The sequence below is a fragment of the Sinohyriopsis cumingii genome, chromosome 3 (assembly GCF_028554795.1).
Source record: "Sinohyriopsis cumingii isolate HCF-2022 chromosome 3, ASM2855479v2, whole genome shotgun sequence".
Lineage (NCBI taxonomy): Eukaryota > Metazoa > Mollusca > Bivalvia > Unionida > Unionidae > Sinohyriopsis > Sinohyriopsis cumingii.
Window position 1 is genome coordinate 36,339,771 of NC_142963.1, and position 27,082 is coordinate 36,366,852.

The following is a 27,082-nucleotide window of genomic DNA, read 5'->3' on the forward strand; positions in this document are numbered from 1 at the left end:
ACCTGATTTATTTTAGTAGTTATTACTGTTTTCGCATGCTTAGTAAATAAATGTTATAGGTTTATATTCAGTTCTTAAATTCACATGCTAGTTATTAGCACATGTAAGGTGAAATCAGGACAAAGTAGATATTAGCTACGCATTTTAATTTTTTTACCAAAATAACTTTTCATTGTTTCAATAAAGAAAGTATAATGTTATCTTTTCATAAATCAGGCCAGTATCGGCACTATCAAACAGTAATGCATATTCATGTACTCAATCTATTTATTGATTTCTCAATCAAATCATGTTTCTTCACATTATATATATATATATATATATATATATATATATATATATATATATATATATATATATATATATATATATATATCAGTGTCGTATTAACAACATTGTAGGCTCTGGGCAAAGCAATGCACTGGGGCATCCTACCGGGCAATATTCATTAACAATATGGGCAGTATGATGCCCCTAGAAGCGTGAGGCCCTGGGCAACTGCCCAGTGTGCCCATGCCTTAAGACGGCACTGATATATATATATATATATATATATATATATATATATATACAAAAACTGTATAAACAGATATTGATGACCAAAACGACAGTTTAACATTCTTCGCTGTTATCATTAGACTTTTATCTATTGTTCTCGTTGAATTGTTGTCTTTTGATTAAAATCTCGAACCAGGAAATTTTCATTTTAGTCTTGAAACATTTTAAACTATTTAATTTAAGACATATATTAAATCTTTTTAATACTGATTTCTGAATATATATTTGTGTACATTAGTACGTATATAATATTACATATATGATTTAATAAGACTATCATATAACCAACGATCACAAAGTTATTTCAAGTCAACGTTATATTTTGTTTTCATGAATGTTATCAAATTCAGTAAATTGGCAAATGACATTAAAAGTGCTTTAGTTATAGCGGTATTGGTCAAAAGGGTTTTCTCAGTTCATGGTCAGATGATCCCACTATTAGTGCTATGACTCACTGATCAAAAAAGTAATAAACAAACGGCGATAATTTAAATTAAGATGTGTCCAAGGGTAAACTCAAGAAATGCCAACGTAAACAGACGAGGAAGTGGTTGATATAATTGATGGCACCCGAAGTCTTAGATTCATAGTAGTTGCATTCTGTCCATTGTTGTTTCTCTTCCACATAATAGCTTCTTTTTTGTATAAAATGTTGAACTTTACTAAAGAAAAATTACAAGATCGGTTTAGTTTTCTTAATATCTCTTGCCATTTCTTGGAGTTGTTACGTTGAATTTTGTAAAACTAGCAATAAACCTGACCTAATTACACGACTGGACTGCTGGCAGAAACAGTCCAAAGTAATGTATTTCGTTTATATAGCCCGATGTTTAAACATTACATCTTTTCAAAGCTGTGCGCAGAATTGGCCGACATATCGCGAATCATGAAATCATGGGGGTGGTATTCTGTGTGTCCAAAATTAATATTATTTTGAACAGAATATTCTGGTGACAATTGCCTCTTTTCAAATGGCAAGCATTGCGGTATTTTATTTTCGTCAGTCGGTCAGATTCGGTTTGCGTTTTGCTTTAATATTAGAGACGGAAACCGTAGGTGCGCAGAAATGCCCAACAGCATTGTATATAACAACGCCATTATCACGCGTAAAATCGGGGTTTTACTTCTTTAAATACATATTTGAATGTTAAACGTACCTGGGATGTAATGAGAAATATCACATATTAAACAAATGTAAATGTCACATTTAAATCATGTACGAAGTTTATTATTATTCACATGGTCCGATATAGCCAGGAATTTAGTCCGAATCAACCCGTGATGGGTCCGAATAAGCTTAGTCCGAATCAGCCTGTTACCCCAGATAACCCACTTACCACTCTTAATGACGTAGTACCATATCCGGTGTAAGACATTGCCGTGGTCCAGAATTAAGTTTCTGTAAAGCAAGTATTCTCACCTTTACATGAACTACGATTGGAAACTCCCTGCCTAACCTATCAAATATTATCCATTCCTTCCTTTTAGGATTCAGTACAGGGGCTCATATCGTTGCTTACAATTGACCTGTCATACATGTACTAAATAGAAAAACTACAAGGGAGGACACTTCTCTCCTTTCTCGCGCGACCCATTTGAGAATAAACGCTGTTATTTCAAGCTACATTTCGCGTAGCGTAATAAATTTGGGACCAATGTTTAGCTCAGGCATTCGACTTTGTATGCATATCCGAAGTTTGGCTTATTATGATACCTTTAATGAATGCCAGACCATTTTCCCACACTACTGCTCGATATGCAGAATTCTTTTAAGGTATACAATGCTGTCGGGCATTTCTGCGCATTTTTGACCCAGAATAACACGTGATCCAGTGTTTAAAGAAATGAGGTATCATTGTGCAGAAGTGTCCAAAAAATAATCACATGCCCTGACTCACATTTCACAAACCCAGCCCCCAGTTGTCATATACTCAAAGTTTCCCCCCTGTTTAATATAATTTCTAATACAGCATTACAATTGCTACAATTCAAACATGAACTCAGTAGGGTTTAATAGGGGCTTTGAAGGTACTGCAGGTGTCATTAGTGTTCATCACTACATTCAGTAGAGACTGGATGGTACTGGTGGATAATATTTTCAAGTTTAGAATATGTTTATTCTATGATAAACTTTCCATATTAATGACTATACATTGCATATTGAGACAGGTTACCATAAATAGGTTAAGTGCATTTGAGTGGGTATATCAATTACATGTGGATGAGTGGACTGCATGCATTTCATTTGAAAAGTCTGCTGTGTTGCTATTAAAGGTCTAGCCTCTCCATGACAACCATGAAAGCCACAAATGATGAAGTTACAGTAATTACTGATGCATGAACTATGCTTCTGATAGTGCTTATACTAAAAGGTTACTCAAAACCTACGATTTTCACCCAGTACAAAATTGGTTTTGTGTGGTTTGCAATATTAAAAGCTTCTGAAGCAGATTTTAAGATTATTTTTAAAAAAAGAAACGAGAGACAACAAATTTAATCTTTTTCCATCACATTATAGTACATCAATTGGTTACAGCAAAAAATATTATTTTTTTAAAATGCCTTTTATGCCCTGTCATTGGGACATATTTTGTTTGTCAAGATGACTTTAGTATGAATTTATTTTCTGCATGATAATCAATGCCTTCATTGGCTACTCGAAATGATAAAATTCTTCATAGAGGTATAACTACATATCCTTTTTTTTTACAGAATGGCCTGTAGGGTTATTGTTCGTAGACTGTTGGCTTTGACAAGATCCCATAGCAGGAGGGCTTATACTTCACATTTACCAAGGCTTACATCAACCCAATTCTCACAAATTACACAAAGATACCAGTCAACAAGTTTGCGTTATTGCCAGCTTCGAAACTTGAGCGCTACTACAGGAGATCACTTTGTCATTAATATTCAAGATCATAAGGACTTTCAAGAAAAAGTTATTGACAGCAAAATTCCTGTAGTTGTGGATTTTCATGCTACGTAAGTTATACAGAATTATAAGTATCATACATAAAAATTATATATGAAGGTGTTAAATCAAAACTTAATAATAAAACTTTTGTCAAATGGATGAAGATATTAAATAAAAATGTAATAATAAAAATTATATAAAAGGGATGAAGATTATAAATAAAAATTCTGTACATGAAGTTATATCAAAGTGATGAAAGTGTTAAATCAGAATATAATAATAAAAATTATATCAAAGGCTCACTATCAACGTTACATTACGTTTTTGCCAGATCTGAATGATAGAAATTGAAACTATCAGGCTCAGTGTAATCCTTCATTTCTCATTCATATGATATGACATTTTTCTTTGTGTTTTGTAGATTTGCCATGTTCTTGCATCATTAGATTGTCATCTTTCAAATGGCAGGGGCAGTCATTCTTGATATGGTCCTTAATTACCAATAAAAGTTTAGGGTGTCCTTTGATTAGCTCTCTGAGCCAGTTGTTATTTGTAATGGACCATTTTGAAATATGAATGTACAAATGACTCATGGCTCCTGCCTATCCAGGTCACTACCATGGAATGCTTATGAGTCAGCTTTCGTTTAGTTGGTTTTAACAAACATTTTGAACACATTGGTTTTATTATGCTGAGAAATTTTTATTTACTCTGTTTACAGCATGTTTTCGGATGGCAAAAAATAATTACTTTTTTTGTCATCTGAAGACATATTAAATTCCTTAATTTGGTGTCTGAAAATAAACAGGGAGACATAAATTTGCCCCCCCCCCCCGACCTAATGAGGTTCAAGAAGTGAGTAGGATTTATACTTAGAGAAAATAAACAATGGAAATGTTTATTAAAGTAAGACTAAACTAGTCTGATATGCACATGTATATTGACAACTTACATTTGTGTAGTACAATCCATGATATTTCAAATACTGTACATGTATATAAAACATCCATGAATTTGAGTATATATCACATGTTAGAAAATTCATGTATCAGTCACATCCCTTTAGAAAATGCAAATAACAGGTATATAAAAATGGTGATCATTGTTTGATCTATAATCCTTTATGTATTGTTACATCTGTATCTCCATTTGCTATACTTTCCATATTTGCACAATAATTTTAGTATTACATAGTCTGCCATTATCACACTTTGTACCTGTGGTGAGGAAGAATATTGATTTTGGAGTTCATGAATGAAAGAAGAAAATCATTTCCTCACAGAAATATAAGCTCAGTGTTGCAGAGCTGGATCCAACATTTTGGAAGACTTACACTTGGTGTGAGGAAGATGTCATTTGATTTTGGGGTTAAACAGGTCAAAGGTCAGTGGAGGCAGGACTCACAATCACAAGGGTACAGGTTTGAATCCCACAGTCAGATCAGGGTCAGCTATTGTGGTGTATCATTAGACAAGACACTTCATTACAATTTCTTTCAGTGCAGTATATATCTGCTTATGAGTTGAGTCAGACTTTAAACAACAAAGATCCTGATCTGCCATATCATAGTGCACCTGCAGACCAGGATCTATGCCTTTTTTTTTCTTCTGATTACTCCTAACAAACTGCATGGATCTAAATCTGCCAGTGCATTATGTGATGGAAAATCTGGGTCTGCACAGCTTGCAGTTGACCTCTTCTTATAAGCAAGTATATTTGTACTAAAACCTTAAGCCAAGGTCTAACTATATATATATTATAAACACATTTGGGGCACATTTTAAACCTCTCATATTTATATGCACTGTATTTTGGCAATATTTCTTAGAGAATAACAGAAGCTTTACATTTGTAAAGAATTTTAACTGAGTAGTTGTTGTTGTTGTTGTTGGGTTTAACGCCATTTTTCAGCACACGATAGGCTATGCATGGTGGCCAGTATTAATGGTGGAGGAAAACCCCTTTGAAGAACCACCGACCCACGAGAAGCTACTGGCAAGCTTTCTCACATATCCACATTGGCGGAATCCTAGACTCAAACCCACGCAGACAGCACTATTTAACACAAGGCAAGAGTATAATGTAACCATCACAATACTCGTGTTTGAGTTTGATACCCACTTACTTTTCTCTGATCACTTTTTTGTTCATAATAGTATTAATTTTCTCATATTACAATTAATGAATAGTATCACACCGAGGACATAAATGATTTGATTGAAATTTAAAGGAAAGATGTATTCTCTTTTTTTTAGATGGTGTGGACCTTGTAAATTGCTTGGGCCTAGACTAGAAACAATTATTGCTGGAAAGAAAGGAAAAGTCATTTTAGCCAAAGTTGACATAGATGAAAATGCTGACATAGCCATGAGATACGGAGTAAGTTTTATAAAAATTGATTCCTAACTGTGTTGCCTGAAAGATGTCTGATTGCACCCCAGCAGGTGAACAGAAAGACTATTGCCTATACTCACTTATAAGATGAGCCCAAGTGCATAATGTGCCAGCCGGTCTGGGTCTGTGCAGTTTGTTAGGAATAATAAGTAGAGACAAACAACATACACATTGATCTGCATGTGCATCATTCAAAGGCATATTAGGATCTTTGTTCTTTACAGTTTGACTTGACTTAAAGCAAGTATATACGGTAACTGGTATCCCAGCTTATATGCAGTATCCCAAAGAAGATACTTAAATACAAGTTTGTAGGCTTTAAGTACCCATTATCTTTTAGATCTCCACAGTTGATGTCTTTTTTGTGTAAAATTAAGTTTTGCAAATTACGTAGAACAGTTTATTTTATCAAGGAGTAACTTACTGGGCTACCTGAAATAAATGTGTGATGGTTAATATATAGCAATTTGGTTGCCCCTGGGCTCTGGGCACAGTATTTTTTGGACCCTGTACTAGTTGCTCTGGTTTGCATGTAATATACTGATATCATCTTTCTTTGCCTGACAAATAAATCGGCATTGGCAACATAGACCATTTCTTAGAAATCTATTTCCATCTTTCACATAAAAGAATAACAGACTAGGAATTTTTTTCTTCTTCCTGGTAATCTTGTATAGTTAAACAAAACCTGGACTGGAATTTATAAAATGGTTTCATGTTTAAACTGAGAATCAGCTAAAATTTATGGTGTCTGATTGGTAAGTGCTAGCATATTAGTTAGACATTAGCATTTTTATTTAATATCAGTAATTTAATACCTGCTACTATTGCATTGCATTTTTTTCTGGGACTTGTAGTCCTCAATTCAGGCTAAGTATTCCCTCCTTCAGTTTGTATTGGAAGCCCAGAATTAAGAAGAACCTGATCCCAGTAGGATTCCTTTGTCATTGTCAGCAAAGTTTTATCTTTGGATATTGTGCACTATATTGCTTCTCAAAATGCACCTTTCATTTCACGTTTCTTTGGCAGTTCACATACCTTTTTGTATTGATTGTTTAGCTTCATCCTTTTTATTTGAATGTTATCTGTATCCTTTTTTTATTTTGAAGGTTTTTGCACTTTTCTTAGGAGGTGGTGATTCAATAAATTGTGTCACCCTTCCTAGCTGTGGTGCTAGGGTAAATATTGCCTACCCCTTGTTGATTCAGGGTATTTGGTATTGTGTGAATTTTTGTGTTTCAGAGCTTCATATGTTGTAAGGTATGGGAAAGTGGGACCAAAGGAAGTCTCAGTGGGACACTCAACCCATCTGCTTCTCATGCACTGAGTGTGCACACATGGACAGATGTCCATTTATCTGTCTTTGGTCTAACCAGGTTTGGGACTTCACAGAAGGTTGGTGCATATATAGAGGAAGGAAGCAGGGCCTCATTTCTTTCATGTCTTCATGGATGACCCTTTTCTTTCCCAGAAGAGGTCAGGATCTCTATTCATATGTTTGAGAAAAATTACCGCCCATGTGGCTGGAAAATTCTGCAACCTCTGTGGTTTGCAGATCAATAAATGGCCATGGGTCTGTGACACCTATTATGATGCTGTTGGTATTGGAGAGGGGTCAGTTCTTGACCCAGTTTAAGGGAGGAAAACCACAAGAGTTGCACCTTCCACTTTGAGACAAGCATTGCCATCTCAAGCTCATTTTCCTGGTGACTGAAAATATCTTCTAGAGAGGGTAGAGCACTGATTTCAGTCAGATAAATCTGTTGTGGGCTTGTCCATCAGATCTTCATCACAAGACCAGTCTCTAATCAGGCACTAAGCAATGGGACGTACTAGCCTAGAAAGGGGGATTGTATTGGCATCTCCATCCTCATATGTTCCTGTTTTACATGATGTATGGCTAGAGATCCACTTTTCTGGTAAGTGAATCTTATTTAGCCAGCATGGTGCCATGGATGTCTCTTCCTTGTTTTCAAGATATGGCAGATGTGATGAGCCAAGAACACTTTCTCTTGCCTACAGCCCAGGCCAGCAAGAAGGAGGGGGCCATGCAAACTCACTCACCCCCCACCAGATTAGAAGGGATCACTGATGCCATTTGCTTTGGAGGACGTCTGGTAGTGTTCTCCAGAGAGATATGCTGGGAGGGACAGCCCTGTCTCACCTGTGGAGCAGGCTCAGGATGACAGTGTCATTTACGTTCATGTTGGATTCAAATGAATTCTCAGAGGAAATGATGGCATCAGTTCCTCCCCCTCCACTGGGGTGCCCCACTTCTTTCCACCTGTTGGGTTAGGTGTTGGAGCAGGAGGAGGAAGTTTGGATGTTCAAGGAGGTGGTGAACAAAGTTTTTCTTTCCCGAGATTCATATCCCAATCCATTTGATACTGAGGACAAGATTGTCTCCATTCTGGAATTATTCTCCAGATCATCTTTTGCAGATCTTCCTTGCTGCCATACTCTCTGACGGTTTAAGAGCTTGCACATATTTTCCAGGGATACAAGTTTGCCAGACAGAAGAAGGGGTGGGATGTCCCCTCTTGTACATTAAGCTTTTCTGCCTTCAGCTGTTGAGTAAGTTCTTCTGGACTCTTGGGTGTCAAAAATGGGGATATCGGCTGTGGCCTGGGTTTGCCTCCAGATTAAACCTTTGAGTTTAAGGCTTGCACTGTAGTGAGAATTGGCTTGCATAATGATCTCTTTTCTACAGCTTTATTCAGTCTTATGAAGGAGGAGTCATTGTCTCCGCAGTGCTTAATTGATTGCTGGAGGCTGTAGTGAAGATGTCACATCATACACCTTCCTGCAGAGGTGAAAAAGCTCTGTAGAGCATTCCATTGAGGTACTCACTGCAGATATTCTTCACCTCTGCAGGGATGCCACCATGGAGATGTTGAAGGTCTTGCTGGACCACAGCAAGAACTTATTAAGGCCAGCACATCTTGAGGCAGAGATGCATTTTGGGGGACTCATTCCCTCCATGGCATATGGCAAAGTGGGGACCAGCAACACAGGTCCTGATAGCAGCTCTGGGCCTTTTGAAACATTCCAACAAGCAAGCATGCTTGCCCAAACGAATGTTCTCCCAAGTTCTTAGAGCAGGCACAGTCTCCATAGTCTTTGGACTCCTCCCCCTTCCCCAAGGTTGGAGAGGGTCAAGCCTCTTCTGCTGCATCTTTCTCTTCCCTTCATCCCAGTTTGTACTCTTCTATCTCTTTCTTCAGGGATTTGGTTGGGCATCACAGATGATGTGTGGGTCCATTCCACCTTAAAGGGTGATTAATGGCTTAATTTCCAGGAATATCCCCCACTGTCATGGACACCAGACTGCGGCCTTCTGAATGACCAGACTCCATATTTCTATTACTGGATCTTCTTATGTACAATCAAGACCAAACATTTCAGTGCATAAACAACCTTTCTGCCAAAAATAGATTTCTTCGGAAAAACTCTTCAAGGTGGAGACTACTGCTTTAGGAATGCCATAAGGCCCTGTGACAGGATGGTCTGAGTCAATCTTCAGGATGTGTACCTTCACATTCTTATCTTACCACCACACAGAAATTCCTTCGGTTTTTTTCTTAACAAAGTTTCAATTTCAAGCTCTTCTGTTTGGCCTTGCCTCCGTTTGCAGAGCCTTTATCAGGGTGATGGAGGTGGTTGCAGCTCTCTTGAGGTCATCAGAGACTCCCATTCTCAAGTATTTTGATGGTTCATGTGGAACATTCTTGGAGCTGACATTCCTGACAAAAGCAGCAGTCTACATCTTGAAGTGTTCTTTCCCAGCTCGAATAATCTGATATATTTCACAACTTTTAAAATTATTGCCATCATCACTAGCATCAGCCAGTATCTTCTGAATGACTAACCGTTGCCTCACTTGGCGCTCAGCATTAAGAGGTTAGTGTTAGAACTGGTCAGCCTGGTGTCAGGATAATGTGACTGGGTGGGACATCATGCTACATGTCTGCGGCATGATACCCCTGTGCTAAACATCACTATAAACTGCCACATTGCAGACATCGTAGCGATATGACTGAAAAATTGTTAAAGCTACGTTAAAAATCCAAGTCACAAACAAACAAACTTCTGAATGAAATTGTCATCTGAAGATGAACCAGCTTGGTAATCAGCCATTTGGGGTTTCATAGGTGGCCTGTAATTTAAACATTCATTTGTTAAACTTGCTTGATGCAGAATTCATGCATTTAGTTTAACAACTATTCATGTTAAGCCAAAGAATTCAGAAGTGTAAACAGTTGACTTGCATCACAACAAGCACCTTAAGTGTAAATGGTTAAACAAAAGTTGTTTCTTGCACACAATACATTTTTATTTGCACAACTTTAAACAAATTTTTTGGGAGTTCTCTCTCATCACTATTCCTCAAGAGTGTGAATTCATTCAGATTTTTGCACCGTTCACACTTTCTTGCACCCTGCAGCATCTCTGGCTCTGGTGTCAAAACAGACAATACAGTGGAGCCCTGCTATATCCAACACTGTAATAGCTTCAGTTCAGACATAACACAATTGTGGTATGGTTCCCCAAAATGTGTACATTTGTTCATTCATAAAAAATTCTTTCCTCAAAGCATAATTATTAATGTGTGTGTGTGTTATTTAGATTTTCAACGTAGCTTTAACAATTTTTCAGTCATATTGCTACCATGTCTGCAGTGTGATAGTTTATAGTGATGTCTAGCACTGGGGCATCACTAACCTCTTAATTCTGAGCACCAAGCGAGGCAGCTGTTAATACCATTTTTGTAAGTCTTTGATATGACTCGGCCGGCAATAATTAATGTGTGAAAAGTTAATTATCTTTGTGGGGAAGAGGTTGTGTTTGAAATCAGATACAACACAATCAATGCATGGCTCACAATATTTTCACCAATTTCTTGAAGCAGTGCAGTGTTTTGTCTCAAAATAAATAAGAATTCTAGTTAATAATTTTGGCAAGATGTGATGCATTCTTGAAGAAAGAATTGTCTTATAATTGCATCTTTCTTGATTTGAATTTTTTTCCAGAGTTTCTTTCATTTGTTAATAGTCTTTTCAAATGTATCAATAGTTTATCAATGCCCTTTCATCTTAGCTTAGTTTCAAAAGAAGTCAGTTCATTATAATTATTGAACAATGAACAGTAAAAGCCAGTGTCTTTTCCATTTTTGTTTGTACAGTTTTTGCCGAAAGGAAGGAAAAGTTTCTTCCCCAAATTTATAATTGATTAGGTTCAGTAATTGCTAATCATCATTGTTAATCTCACTGTTAAAAATTGTTAAAAAACGACAAAAAACAAGAAAGCCACCAGCACACGCATGTGGCTTTGTGGTGTTATCCATCTTCATGCAGTCAGTTGACCATTTAATGCTGTTCTGCATTTCCTATAAAAATGACCCAGTTCTTAACATTTATTCTTGTTGTAGTTGTTCAAACAGTACTTACTAAGGATATCAGGATACTGAAACAAGAAGCTTGAAGCCCCAGGCAGAATTAAGTCCAGAGTTGAACAAATGCAATTGGCTTTGAGAGTCACAAGTCAATGTGGTGATCTTAAAAAGCATCTTGACCGACTTAATTTACCTCCCATTTTATGGGAAACCAATAGGTTATTGATGCCTGCTAAATAATCTGTCATAAATACCTGCCGAAACAAGTTTATGGACTGAATTGTCAGTAATTTTGGTCTTTGCCACACACATATGTAATTCAACCACCCACCCACCCAATCATCTTAACCTTTTTGTTTCTTGGCTTTAAATCATTCAAACATGCACTGGAAACTGTCCTTCCATTGTCAGTACTTCTTGGAACAAAACCATTTAATGTATAGGGGTGGAGAGATTGGTAAATATAATCAAATATTTTACTCTACGATGAAGTAAAGTCATAGTTATCAAACAAATGTGTTAATGAATACTGGCTTGGGTGGGGGAGAGGTCAGGTTTCCCTCTGTCCTTTTGAGAATGACTCAACATTTTTTAAGGAACTTGCTCTGGACCCACATAGCTGAATGGTTTATTCCCAAACTGGGTTCGGGCAGTTTACAAACACATGTTTCTCATAACAAGAGCATTACTAGGTCAACACCTTTGACCTTTTTCATCTGAAGTAAATGTACTATTCAAACCTAAATATCTGTTTGTTTTTAGAAATTCTCTGGGTCAAAATTATGTATTTTATTGTCTGTCAGAAATCAGACCTTTGCAGACACATCTGGCAAATATGAATGCTGTCAAGAAGAAAACCCTTCTTGTGTTATATATTTATTTGAATATATTAGCCAGATATTAAATGGATTCTAATTGATCTAGCAGATGTTTTTTTAGGATAGATATTGTGCTTCTTCATGCACATTTTTTATGGAATTACTGTTATGGATGAAATCAGATTCAGTTGCTGAGTACTTCTTCACAGCTTTTCACGCTTATGTTGCAGATTTCATGTACATAAAAATATATATTCAACATGTAACAACTGTTTTAAGTACTTGTTTAACATGGAACAACTGTTTTAAGTACTTGTTTAACACGGAACAAGTTGATATTTAATATGCACTGATTTAAGATGCTAACTGTGCCAGTGAAGCACATATTTTTGCACCAGCTTTTATTACATACACACACATACTCTACCATTTTTTATGCATGCATCATTTTCTTCAGTTTATATGGTTGGTTATACCACAGTGACTTTGTTGCCTATACCACAGTAGTTAACGTGGTCATATTTTATGGAGATGAACCATCGTGTTATAGTGGTGTCTTGCTGTTTCTGCTTCATAAATAAAGGCTAGCTACCTGCTTTTCTTTGATCAGTTTTTTGTTAAAGTTGTTCAGTTATTGCATAAGAGAGACATGAAATACAACTTTCAAGCCAATGCATTTGTTTTGTTTCTATCATAAATATTTATTACATTGAGCCAGTCTGTATCTTTGATGAATAAATGCAGAAAAAGCTTGGCTTCAAAGTCACACCCTGCATTTGTTCATGTATGTATTTCATCAGTTTCCTGATTATTCATATATTAAAGTCAGCATTGATAGCACAACATTAAAACAATAACTCTTATAAACTATAGTTACCTGCCTCACTTTATACCTGCATCTGTTCTAGAACTAACGATTTCTGAATATGCAGATATACAAAGTACAGCTTGCCAAAAATATAATGTGCAATTTTCACATATTCTGTTAATATTTTTATAATTGTTGTGCTGATTTTTTTTATTGGTGTGTTGATGTTGATTTTTTTATATTGCTGTGTTGATTTTTTTTTATTGGTGTGTTGATTTTTTTAAAAAATTGGTGTGCATTTTAGAACAGACTTAACCCACAGCCAAGGGAGACAACTGTTCAGAACTGATTGTTTGATCTACAATGAGGTAGTGGAAACAATAATTTCTGATAAGATTTTCCATTTGATAAGAGACTTAAATGTTGTCAGGGAAGGTTGCTGCTTGAATATTTCATAATTGCAAAATAAGCAGAATATAAAAGAGAAATTATTCAATTATTAATGCATGGAATTTAATCTGACAATTTTTTTTCCTGTAGGTTCAAGCTGTACCAACAGTTCTGGCCATAAAGAATGGAACAGGTATAGACAAATTTGTTGGTCTTCAGGATGATGATCAGATTCAGACGTTTGTTGAAAAATTGTGTTGAAGAATAGGTTAACACCATGTTTTGCTTGTGACATTCATTTTCTTGTATTTCTTCATAACACAGTGTTCTGCTTGTAACATTCATTATCCAGTATTTCTCAAGATAATCGTGAGCAAATTGACAACTGGAAATTTTAATAATTATCTCACTGAGGCTAGAAATAGCTAAATTTTAAAATTCTCAACAATGATTTATTGAAAATGCTTTAAAAATATACTTGTTTTTATAATATATTGTGTGGATTTTCAGATATGATGCATGAAATTGTACTTGCCCAACAGAATATTAAACTTGTCCCAGGTGGGCAGACAAAACATTTCCAGCTCTGCACCCCTTTCAGAGAGTTAAAAATTTACAAATTTACTTGGCTTTGTTCACCAACTGCAAGGTTTTTTAGAAACATACACACAGAAGGCTGGAAGTTCTGCTGTATCAGGTAAAATATAATATGAATCAGTCCTGTAAACCCTGTACTATTGAGAATCACCACTGATCATATATATATACCACAACAGACATTGGCACCATGTACATATCTGGGATTAAATGCAGTATTGAAATAAAATATATTTACTCAGAAAATTTTTTTGTATGGACTCAATGACATCTTCAGAATTAAAACAAGTATAAACTGTACTCACCATTTACAACATCGCAGCGGCGGTCAGAGTACAGAATATTTTACCTACACATTATTAATATTAGTGTTCTATTGGTATAAATTCCAGACTTAGATATCAGTGTTAACATTAGTGGCTTTCTGGTATAACCTCCAGGGTGTTATATCAGCTGGTTCCACTGTTTTTAAGTCTGTAAAACATTTACTGCAATACCCTTAGTGATGATATATGACCTTTAAACTACTATAATTTTAATACTAACAGAAGTAAATTTATTTTAGTATCGTATTTTAATGAATCTTGGCATTCCAGTTTCATTGGTGATTCTGATGTTTAAAATATAATGCTTTTTCTTACGTTACCATACTTCTTTTGTACCTTATGAAATAGCAGATTTTCACCAAGTTCGATTTTTTGTATCAAGTTGTTGAGCAGTATTGAGTTTTATTTGGTAACTTTAGGGTGTACCTTTCTTAAAACTCTTGATGCTTCAGTTTTTGTTAGGAATTATAGAATGGCTATGCTATAAGTATTGCAAAGAGTGTATGCACATGAGTTTGGAAACATGAAATGCAAAATCACTTCTTGAGTGCTTGTTGGCAATTTGGGGCAGTTGGTACTTTTTTGGAATATTTGTTCAGATTATGCCCTTTAAATAGAGAGCAGATTGAAATAATTCATAAAATAAATTAATAAAATTAGCTCAGGCATCTTATCATGAAAAAAATTTTTATATGCTACAAATATTTGTATGCGAAGACAAGGTTATTGTAATGTAGTTAATCACATGTCAAATGCAAGATGTGACTTTGAATTATCTTTTTTATATCTGACTTTAAATTTGGATTTTGGAATTGAAAGCATTTATATTTGTTTTAGATCTGTTTTGAATAGTTAGGAAACAAAATTTGTACAACAAGTAGTTTTATTTTTTTTTTTGTTTCTCAGTATTATACTTGTTAACAAATATATGCACTGGTTAATGAGCATTATGTGCACAAGTTATCTCCCTTGATCAGATAAACCATAACATGTATTATCCAGCAACATAAATGCAGGTTGATATTTCCATTAAAATTGGAAAGTGAGGTGTCATGCAAATAAATTTCTCACCTTGGGCATTATCACCATGTGCAATTGATTTTCCATAGGATTAATGGGATTTACCCCAGATTAGGCATTTTTACAATTTTGAATCTATTTCTTCCAGACTTGTCAAATACTTTGCAGGACTTTCTTGAATAATATCAGTATATGAAAAATACAATAAAATTCATGGGTCACCATGCTAAATATTACACTAAATAATTTTTATTAATGCAGTTTATGAATAAATGTGTATTGAAAGACTGTAGATACCATAGCACAGATAGGAATATTTTCTTACATTACCATGTTGTGCATTCAGATATGGCAAAACTGCTTGAAAGTGCTAAATTAAATTCAACTTTGTATGCTGCTGTGTAAAAATGATAAAAAGGAGAAACATAATCCTGTACTACATCTATTAACAAATTACTGTACATTCTTGCTTATGAGTCCGACTGCAAGCTGCACAGACCCAGATCTGCAATAACATAATGCACTGGCAGATTTGGATCTGTACAGTTTGTTAGGAATAATCAGTAGAATTAACAGTGTAGACTCTGATCTGCAGGCATATTGTGCTATGGCAGATCTGGATCTTTGTTGTTTGCAGTTTGACTCAACTTAAAAGTGAGTTATATGGTATGTACCTTTGAAGCCACTATAATTCCCACCCCAAAGCTATTGTTTTCAGGTTTTGTGGTTGTTTTATCACATAGGTAAATATAGAGCTCATACATTCTTTTGTGTGTATAATGTACAGAATATTTAAGAGTATGACGTGAAGTTTATAATTTAAATCAAAAACATATTTCAACATGATAAAATGGTTGTAATAAAAATGCATTTACTTATCAAGATGGAATATTTCTTTTCTATTTTAGTATCAGGTGTTACTTAAGTATTAATTTCCCAATCCTTTCTCATAAATCTGTTTGTATATTTATTATATATTGGAATTATTTTGTCCCTCAGTCTTCCCTATTCTAGCTGTTGTAACCTGTATTCCATCGTATCTTGGAATGAAGGAGTGTTGCAGCGCACAAAAATGGGGCTACTTGGAATGAAGACTTTTTTTTTACATTAGTTAAAAGAAACATTATGTCTGAACTCAGAGTTTTACGTTCTCTCTTCTTGTCAGCAACCTTCCTTTGTGTTCATCTTAATGCAAGAGTGTATCACTCACCAAACTGCTTTCCATAATTTATTAAATTTTGCTCAAAGATCATGTTTGATAACACTTTTTTGACTGGAATCAAATTTGCAGTGTGGAGTTGTAACCTGTTCATTTATATTTTTTCATCAGTGCCTAAAACTTAACATTCAGTAAAAAAATGTAAACCCATCCAAAGGTGGAGTGTAATAAGTTATGACATATTTTTATTACCTATTTCATTTTGCAAAGTAACTGAAGTTCTCCACCATCTACATTTACCAAACATTTGGATGCTCTGCACTTGGGATAAAAAGAAAAAAATCTAGCAGTTTTAGGGTTGAAAGGTCAATGGTAAAGGCCATTGACTGAAAGAGGAAAAATGATTTCTGTACAGTAACACTAATTATACATGATAGACCTGATTGAAGGAGGAAAAATGGTTTTTGCATAATAACTGTAGGTCTAGACCACATACCTTGACTGTAGAAGCCCAGAATACATTCTAAAGGGAAGGAAAGTTGAGGAAAGATGGTGTTCTTGTCCTCAGTTTACATCCAAAGTCAATCTCCATTGTGAGCCTTGTGGGCAACGCTGGGGCCACACACACCCCCACCAAAAGTTTGTTATTGGCAGCCATCAGCCACAGTAACATCAGCAGCAGGGGAGGAGAATATTATGGAAAGGGTGCAACTGTCCCCCTTCAAACACATGCTTGGTCTGGTCCAGGAGACGACAACGTAATAACTGACTTTAGGCCAATTGTTCTTTCTATTTCCCTCTCTTCTCCAACTTTTTATGCCTCATTGGGGGAGTGTCCCTCCAAGTTCAGGCAGCTCAGTGGGCGTAAGTACCCTGGCATGGCCATCAGGCCTGTAAGTCAGGACGCATGGGGTTTGTACCAGATGCATAGGATCCAGTCCGGTTCATAATACAACTGCGCTGGCCGGCTAGCCATCCCAGCATGGGGAACTTTTACTTGAAACACTCCAACCAGCAAGGATTTATGAGGATCTTGCTGACAGATCCGTCCGTCTAGCTGTACTGTCAGTGATATACTTTTACTATGATGGAGATTTCAATGAAAAATGTTTCCACCAAGCCCTTACTGCGGTGATAGCTGGACCATCTTCAATACCACCAGCATCCAGACTGACCATATGCCAGGTAAACCAGCCAACAGTGCCAGACTTCCATATGTTCACTGCTTATCCACAGGAGAGAGCTAGTGACATTTTCAAAGAGGATGGAATTGAGTCATCGATGCCAAATGGTATGACTTGTCCAGAGCTGCAAGAGACTCGACACATAGTGAGTGTGACGAAGTTCCTTCAAATCGGCCTTACTCAGATCCGACCATGAATGGACTGCTTTAAAGCCACAATGAAGGATTATTTATTGGGTGTTGGCAGCTTCAGTATGCCCTTCGCCCCTACGGCTACTGAAGGCTATAAGTTAAACCTTGGTAGGTTTCGGCGAGGAGGAAGAGATGTCATACCTTCGTCTCCTGCCCCAATTGGTTACAATTAAGGAGATCAATGACCAGCTTTCAGGTAGAATTGGATTTGGCCTCATTGGCAGTTTTACAACTCCCGGAGAAATCCGGCAATAATCATGCTTGGGAGGCGACAGCAGGAGTGATCGAGTCATTAACCCTTGGATTTCAAAGAGAGAGTTCTTATAATTTCTTGGATTATACAGTTCCGCAGTGAACTTGATTCTGCTCGGCCGTCTTTGTATACGTCCCGTACAAGCGACATTGCTAGTACAATGGCGTCCCTTTTCCAGTCCCATATATCAAACAGAAATAGGATTATTCCTGCATCAGTGGTGAAACCCAGGTTGGCTGACCATGGGATCCCATTGAAGAAGCCACAAGCAGAAATAACAGCATGTACCGATGCCAGTATGTACATTTGGGGTGCCCATCTGTTGCCGGACTTTACTACCATCAGCAGCACATAGAAGCCGGGGTAGTGGCCTCTATAGATCAACCTTTTAGAAATTAAAGCTGTTGATCAGCGCCTTTCAGTTCTGGAAGGTCCGACTCTCAGGCAAAACGCACCTCATTATGTCCAACAACTCTGGTGGTATCCTACCTCCTGAAACATGGCACCAAATCACCCGACCTGATTTATCAGTTTCTGTGTTGTTCGACAATCGCCATATCAACATACAAATCAGATACATTTCAGGCAGACTCAATGCCTTGGCCGACACTCTCTCCAGGAATGTTCAAGTTCTTCACACAGCATGTCTCTCCTTCACTTGGTCTTCACTCGGATCTGTGCACTGTGGGGCATTTGATTGATCTTTTTGCGTCAGGGTGGAATTACAAGTTACCCACCTTCGTCTCTCCAGTAACAGATGCAGAAGTTTGAGCCATGGACACACTGTCATTCAGTTGGGAGGATTTGCTGGCATTTGCCTACAACTTCTCCCTCCGGTCTTGATATCGAAAATAATCCAGAAGTAACAGGGTCAGAAATGCATGATGATTCTGATAGCCTGTCTCAGTTGGGACAAATCCTGGGTCACCTATCTACTTGATCTAACCATAGATCTGCCCAGGAATTGTCCAGCCAACCTGAAACTTCTCAAGCAACCATGGGCAAGAGTGTTTCATCCCTGCTCAGGCCTTCTTCTGCACGACTGGCTCTTATCTGGACAGCTTTGCGAGATGAACAATTTAAACCTGCAATTGTGGATAGAATCTCGAGAGCAAGGCTGTCCTCCACTCTGAACGCTTACAAGGGAAGGTGGCGTCTTTGTCAGGGACAGGTGCCATATCAATAACATTGTCCTTATGAGTGCCTCAGTCCCTCAACTGGTCGAATTTTTTCCCCTGGCTCCTCAAAGAGAAACAGTTGGCCCAAATAGGGTGTTTCACGGTTACAACGGAGTTACTGATCGTAGTGCCTAAAATTACCAACCTTATCTTCACTGCGCATGCTTTCAAAAAAATTTCAGTTCCGGATAGTTCATCGTTCTACACTTTGTTAGCGAAACATAAAGTTAACAAAGGAAGGAATCTTAGCTGTACTAAGATCATTATGGTTAAACCAATGAATCAATTATATATGTCAAACATCTTTTGTTCCTATTAGGATAATAATTATAGACATTAAATCAGATATTTAGATTCAGTGTCCATACTTACATTATATCAGATAATTAAATAATATTTACTTTCCATACTTAAATGATATCAAATAATTAAATTAAATACTGTCCATACCTGATAATATAGATTCATTATCCATAATTTCAGATACATTTGTAGGAACATTTCACTTTGCTCTCCAATTTTAAACATTTATTGCACATTTTTGGCTATATAACTTTAACGAAAACAATCGCAACAATTTCCATTCTTCATATGTTGATATATCCTTCTTTCTCAGTTACTTTCGCAAGGCTAATAGTTCGTTTATAACACGAGTTAAGAAAGTTATAACACGAGTTCGATAAGAAAATTATAACACGAATTCTATATGTCGGCTGATTTGTAATGCTAAATATTTTAAACCAGAAAAGTTTTGTTTATTTAAAATGGAACATAGTATTTTAATGTATTCAGAGGAACTTAACAAAGCAATAATTGCATTAGCTATCATAACGATAAAGGAGTGTAATTAATGCAGACCGAATATTTATTCATATTTGGGTGTAAATATTGTACAATACTCAGATTAAATAACATGCCCAATGACATTCTTTTTTTTTCATTTTCTTTTTGATTTTTGATATATAATGCATCGGACGGTACATGCAACAACTTTGAGCATGATTTTTCTTTGCTTATGCTGACACGTAATAACTTTAAAATTTGATTGGGTCTTTAGACAACATTTCTGATTGCCATCAGAAATTCATCTAGAACAGCCTTCATAAAATTTGTTTAATTCTTTTTAACTTTCCTTGTAAGTTTTAAAGATCGAATTATTTCACAGTTTCCGTCCTATTACTTTGGTTCGCCTTTGAAATCAATATTGATCCACATGAGCGGATGTGAAATTGCAAACAGTATGATTTTATAAAAGAGACTGCTTGTAAGAACATGCTCTACGAATCAGTAATAAATGGATACTCACAAATATTCATATTTATCTTTTTCTGTCAGTCACTCTTTCTATCTTAGCATCATTTTATAATCATTTTTAACCAGAAGTATGTTTATGTAATATACGTATGCGAACACATTCATTCGAGGATATACATACCCATGCACCAGATGAAATGAGACAGACATGCATACAGACAGACAGGCCGATAGGTTATGATCCACAAATGTCCTATACATGCATAGTGTGTATAACATCTTTATTTCTCCAAATTGTATACTCTAAAATTTCCAACCGTTCAAGGAAATGAAATTAAAATAATCATCAAAGAAACTCGTACGTCTGTTCAAGCGTGGCTGACATTTGTGCATTTTGAAAAAACTCAAGTTATTTCATGAAAAATATAATGAACATTAATAGAAAAGCAACAGTCTAAAGCAATAATAAAAGAACCTTAAGCCTTAAGAAGTTATAATTTTTTTCTCGTTGTCGTTCAACCTCCGTTAACTGCTATGATTGAAACTGTAAAAAAATAAACATATTTTCATTATTCTTCAAGTGAGATAAATTGCAAGAACTTTTTACGCAGCGATACACTTTCACACAATCAAATAATACAAACTAAAGTATAAGGTAATAATAGAAAGATAATGAAGTTCTGAAATGGGCAGAGAATATTTATTTGAAAGCTGGGAACAGTGCAAGTTAGTGAGAGAAAAAAAAAGATGTAAAAACAATTGATCAGATATTGATAGAATTTATTTTTAAGATAGTGAGTTATCGATCCTGCTTTCATAAAGTGAGCGGTCTGTCACATTTTCTTGATCAACATCAGCCATCTTAATTGATTGAACTATCCGGAAGTGAGTTGCACCAAGATGCCGTCTAGTGTTTTCAAGGTGAGATACTAACCGTGAAACCCCCTATTACTATCAAAAGCTACCGTGCTATGATTTTTGACACATTCCGGCATCATGGTAGATGCGATATTGTCTCTATGTATAGCCAGTCACATGATGAAGAAATAGCGTTAAAACCACAAAACATTTTCTGGAAATCCCACATGCTGGTAATTAGCTGAGTAAACAACTCTTGCAGGCTGTACGAGTTTGTATGGTACAGATAAAAACAAACACGACCTATATTTATTAATAATTAGCCATTCAAAAATGTCTGAAAGGCTGCATTTTTATGAAGAAGAAAAGACAGAAGAATTTCTACATATCAACTTGGATTATAAGAAAATCATATTTGTGGAGTTTAGACAAAACACTCATTGGAAAGTTGCAGGACAAACATGAGGTTTAAAGTTCAGAATGTTCTGTGGATGCTAGAGCTGTCCCTAAGATCACTCAGTTAGAAAATCAGTTTGAATTTACTCACAGCTTTTGTACTCCTTGGATTACAAACAACCATTACTGACAAAATGAATAGGCTCGGAATAGTTATATGGCAAATAACAGGCTGCTTTGAGAAATAGGGTTATGGAATGAAGAAAAAATGCACTGCGACATGCAGACATGTTTAGCAGAAAGGAAACAATACATAGTGGAAAAGGTGTTAACATAATACTACACCTTGGCAGATCGTACAAATACTTCATAACAGTGACATCTATTTGATTTCATGAGTTGTCTTCCTTAGTATGTAATGCCAACTAACCAATAGCGTGTAACAGTGGTACGTTGTTTGTCTGCGGAAAATGGTGAAGGTAATTGACTTCAAAAGGATACTTTGTAAGTTTAACATCGAAAGTATGACTGTACACCAGAGAAAAGTCATTACATGTGTATTTCAGGGAAAAGATGTATTTGTACAAACACAGACCAGTTGTGGAAAATTGCGCTCAACTTGTGTCGATCTTGTAGGAACAGTATTCAAATTTGAACAACTTGATTTTGATTAGATGCGGTGGCTTGTTGCCGCATCAAATGAAACTCAATGACCCGAAGCACCAAAATATCGGAACGATCTGCCAAGGTGTAGATTAACACATTGGAATCTTGGCTAGCGAAGATGTCCTGGAATCGGCTAAAATATAGTGCCTTCTGCGTAAGTGCATAGCACGATCCAGACATTGATTTAATTTGTCAGCTCACCTGATCTTAAGGCCAAGAAGTGCTTACGGTATGGTCGTTCTTTCATTCTTCCTAGTCCGTTCACAATTATTATTAGGAACTTCTAAAAAAAATGCTCGACCAGTTAGCACATAATTTTGCAAAGGAACATCATGACACAAGGCATTTCAAATATGTTAAGTTTGTACGAAACAATCACTCAATATTAATGACTAAAAATCGGATTTTTGTTTACAAAATTATTCTCAAAACCAGCTCAAAACTTTTAGCAAAATCTTTTTACAGAGGCGTTCTTGTAAAAATGTTTAAAATTGATAAAATGATCAATTAGCTATCAAATATCTTCACCATTGTTGCAAATAGAAAAACCTTTAATGATTTCTTGAAAACTATTCAACGTAATTTGATCAGATTTAAAGAAAACCATTCAAGCATTAAGGACTTAAGTTTCAGCAAATAATTCATATCCGCCATTAAACATGACTACCGTTCCAAACAGAATAGAAAAACCTTTAAACAATACCTTTTAACAAGCAGATCAACAGACTTGAAATAAATTTAACACAGAACATCCTGACCTAAAGGGCTTTCAGATTGGTACAAATGATGCTATTTAACACAGAACATCCTGACCTAAAGGGCTTTCAGATTGGTACAAATGATGCTGTTTAACACAGAACATCCTGACCTAAAGAGCTTTCAAATTGGTACAAATGAAGCTGATCAGCCATCAAAAAGTTGCAGCCGTTACAAAAAAGTTACGAACATTCTTAAAACGTTTTCTTTTCTATAAATACTGATTAAAACCGTGTCAAATTCGACAAAGAGAAACCAAGCATTGCGAGATTTCAGTTAGATACAAATTATGCCAATTTGCTGTCCGATATAAACCACTCTTTCTATAAATAGTAAAACTTAAAACGATACTTTCTCAAACAACACTAAACAGAGGTGTTGTTTAAAGATTTTTCTATTCATTTGCTAACCTTGTTTTCATGTTCATATTGGTCTTGTTAACATTCCATTTCCAATCAAATTGAATTGCACCATGGCATGAAGGGCTTTCACACTTGTACAAGTAACGATGATCTACCATAAAGGAGAAACAAAAAAAAATAACATTATTTTCTTTCCTTTTAAAATAAAACGCTGAGTACAACTAGTCCAGCTTGATATTAAATGTCATTTGACTACTGGACACGTGACATGAATATGTTGTGAAATATGGATGCACTGTTTGTTATTTTAAAGTGGAGACAGTTTTTCTTTTTGACAAACTGAATGACATACTTCAAACACTTTCACCACTGCCGATTTAATGATAAACGTTATTATCAGCTAGGTGAATTTCTTGCATTTTCCGAACAACGAAGGTGCACTGAGTGATGTTTTGTCCTCTTTTCCATTCTTTGTCATTCATTTTTGGGTCTTTTTTGTTTTTGTTTTTAAGTTTCTGTGAACATTTTCCAAGTCGTTTGCCATCTTAACTCCTCTTTGATCGTTTGAATTTTGTGAAAATACGTCTCCATGTCATTTGCTAACCTTGTTTTCATGTTCATGTTGGTCTTGTTAACCTTCCATTTCAAAGAATTTTAAAAAGTTAGCTCAGTATTAATCATAACTGGAGAAAAATTATTTGCACCTAATAACTCAGTGTTACTTTGAATAGTTAAAAGTAATTTAAAAAATTGGTAAATGAAAAACAAAGGTGACAAAATTGTGCTCAAAATTTCAAGAAGAGAAAAGAAAATACCTGACTTTAACAGAACTAGCAGTTACTGTAAAACTTTTCAATCAGCGTACACAAAAGTACATAAACAGTTTGAACAGAGAAAATATTGCACTATAATGAATACATAAGTCAAAGATGTTTCAAGGATGAACCTTTTATGCTAATTAAAGCATCAGTAGAACGTGCAAGAAATTATATACGACTTTGAAAATATGTGTTCCAGATGCAGATTTCTCTCTTAGTCATTTTGTCGTCGTTAGCTCATTCTGTCAACTATTTAACGATGTAAACTGGACGAAATCTAATAATCCGTGATGTTAGGGTAGAATTCTGAAAATGATTTTGACATTTTGCAGCTACAACATCAATAAACATTTCATGTTTTCTAGATAAGTTTCCTATCCATTTTACAACCTTTTCAGTAAAATGTTCACCAGTTATGTTTGTAAGTTCCATTCGAAATAATGTTATATTTAATTCCTTTTTAACTGTAGTTGTTCCTATTTCTTCTCTTCGATTAATCCTAATTAATTTTCCACTTGTTCATTGCCCATTGAACAAAGATAAAATAATGATCCACTTGTGCGGGAAAATCGCAATCTTCGCTAGTGAAATACCCTAGCAATGTCTGGGAGTGACGGTGAATTTGATTGTACGATGGCATATGGTGTATATGTAGATGATAACAAAATCAACTTCATGTTGTTGATACTATAAATCCGCCGTTGTAAAAATGCTGCCTCAAGTAAAACTGTTGCTGTTTCAAGCCAACTTTTAGACTTCTACCAGGAGGATATAAAAAAGAAAGCATGATACAGAGTCAATGAAAACATAAATTGGAAGTAAATAACTTTAAATAAAAATTAAAAATAAACCACTACAGTATGAACAACAATATGGTAGGACAGAATGCGTCTCAAGAATAGGCAACATTAAACAATGATAGCACCTATCACTATCACGCGGATAACAATGGCAGCAAATGGGTCTTTCCAGCTGAAGATACAAAACGAAAATATCTGCTAGAACCTATTGATGTACCAAGGCAACCAATACAAATCCCAGGTGATAGTAAGATGCAAACAGTAGACATAAATGAGTTTTTGACCGAAAGTAAGATATGTTTAAACTACAATTGCCGAATACCAGTGATGAATGCAAATTAAAGAACTTCTACGTTCAGTGAAAAGATTATTCAAATAAACAAGTGGAAAGAAAGTGTAAGGTTTAGGCAACTGCAGCGGAATTTGTCAACAGAACGATAGAATACACGAAATCGGTTGTAAAAATGTGTGAATAACAGCTTAATGACTTTTTAAAAAGACATCAGTGCAAAACAAACAGTTCCGAATAAATTAAGCTTTCAGGCAAGAAGTAGCAGAGAGGGTGAACAGACCACTTAAGGGAAGGGTCACCCTTGTGTTTAGACCAAAAAAAAATAGTGACCTTTCATAGAGGTCAATACCACGTCTACGATTATTGTTTGTCCGAAACAGAATTGTAGACGAACCCTCTCTGCTGCTATCAATCTTGGGAATCATCATCTGAATCTTGGGAATCTTCATCTGAATCTTGGGAATCTTTTGTTTTGTTCTTCAAGTAATATTCAAGTTCTGATGTTGGTTTTGGATTTATGTTCTTTCTTTTTCTGTAATAGTTCATCAAACTTCTGTATCGATCTCCACCGCAATTTTTATAAATCTGATATAATCCTCTAACACCGTTGTTACATCCAACACAACTTCGTGGACCAGCATGAGGATTTTTCTTTAAAATATAATTATGTTTTTTACAATATTCTGCAAGACACCTTTTGTTGCATTTATTTGTTGTTCCTTGAATTAACCACGCACAGTTGTTCATTATATTAATGATATCTGTTTAATTAAATTTAATTTTATCATCCAAATATTTTATCAAGACGCACACGATATCTTGTTCTAGGATCATGCAAAATTTATTGTTATAAATCCATGCGGAGTAGCTTGCGCTCGTGAAAAGAAATTTCTGAATTTAATTATATCCATGTCACCGCTGCACCAGGTTTGATGAATATTTCGCAGCGTGTTTGTGTCTATGCCATTAAACACAACTAAAATATTACAATTGTCCCTGATTACTTTTGGTATTTGTGTATATTGTTGAGTAACATAGATAACATCTGTACTTTTATGTCTGCCGCGAGAAAATATCCTGGCTGGATTTGATTGTTTATCTAGCATCACATCATCATACACAACTAAATTATTAATAAATCCGTCCAAAACATCAATGGACGGTGCTTCATCAATATCTGTTATAAACTCTATTACATCATTATCTTCGTCCAGTAATCGCGCGTTTTCGTTAAAATCTTTTAATACTTCATAACATCGTTGATCATCAGCGGATGGTGCTACCAAATACAACTTATCCCATTTCAACCATCTCATTATCAGATTAAGTAATAACTGCGTTTTACCCGATCCAGATGGTCCTATGATAATCATTCTGATGGAATTCGGTAGCGCAGGATGATGCTTAACAGGTTCTCGTTTTCTTGTCGCTGAGAAATCAATTATATCCATATATATTATAACATGAATTTATATTGTTTACGCTGTAGAGTTAAAACTCCGACTACTGATTTAGCTACAGTTATAACAAAAAATAAAAAAATAGCGTATGGTGGAAAATGTTCTGTGTGCGGTAGAAAGAAATTTTCATTTTTACCTAATAAGCGCGGTGGTGATGTTGCTAATTTGATGTCAAAGTTTCCAGGTACTCCATGGGCTAAATACCCAGGAGAAAAACATCTACCAGGATATAATTATT

General features: G+C 35.6%; 1 protein-coding gene across 3 annotated transcripts; it reads left to right on the forward strand.

Annotated features, from left to right (window-relative positions):
• Positions 1-1,604: 1,604 nt before the first annotated feature.
• LOC149802687 (thioredoxin, mitochondrial-like) lies at positions 1,605-16,099 on the forward strand. 3 transcript variants are annotated; one of them, XM_089952069.1, is made up of 4 exons: positions 1,605-1,752; positions 3,271-3,540; positions 5,728-5,851; positions 13,425-16,099. In XM_089952069.1, the coding sequence occupies exons 2-4, from the start codon at positions 3,272-3,274 to the stop codon at positions 13,533-13,535; spliced, it is 504 nt and encodes a 167-aa protein (XP_089808195.1). In that variant the 5' UTR covers positions 1,605-1,752; position 3,271; the 3' UTR covers positions 13,536-16,099. The 3 variants fall into 3 exon arrangements, with proteins under 3 accessions (XP_089808195.1, XP_089808194.1, XP_089808193.1); XM_089952068.1 differs by lacking the exon at positions 1,605-1,752 and adding an exon at positions 1,763-1,964; XM_089952067.1 differs by lacking the exon at positions 1,605-1,752 and adding an exon at positions 1,971-2,407.
• The last annotated feature ends 10,983 nt before the right edge of the window (positions 16,100-27,082 follow it).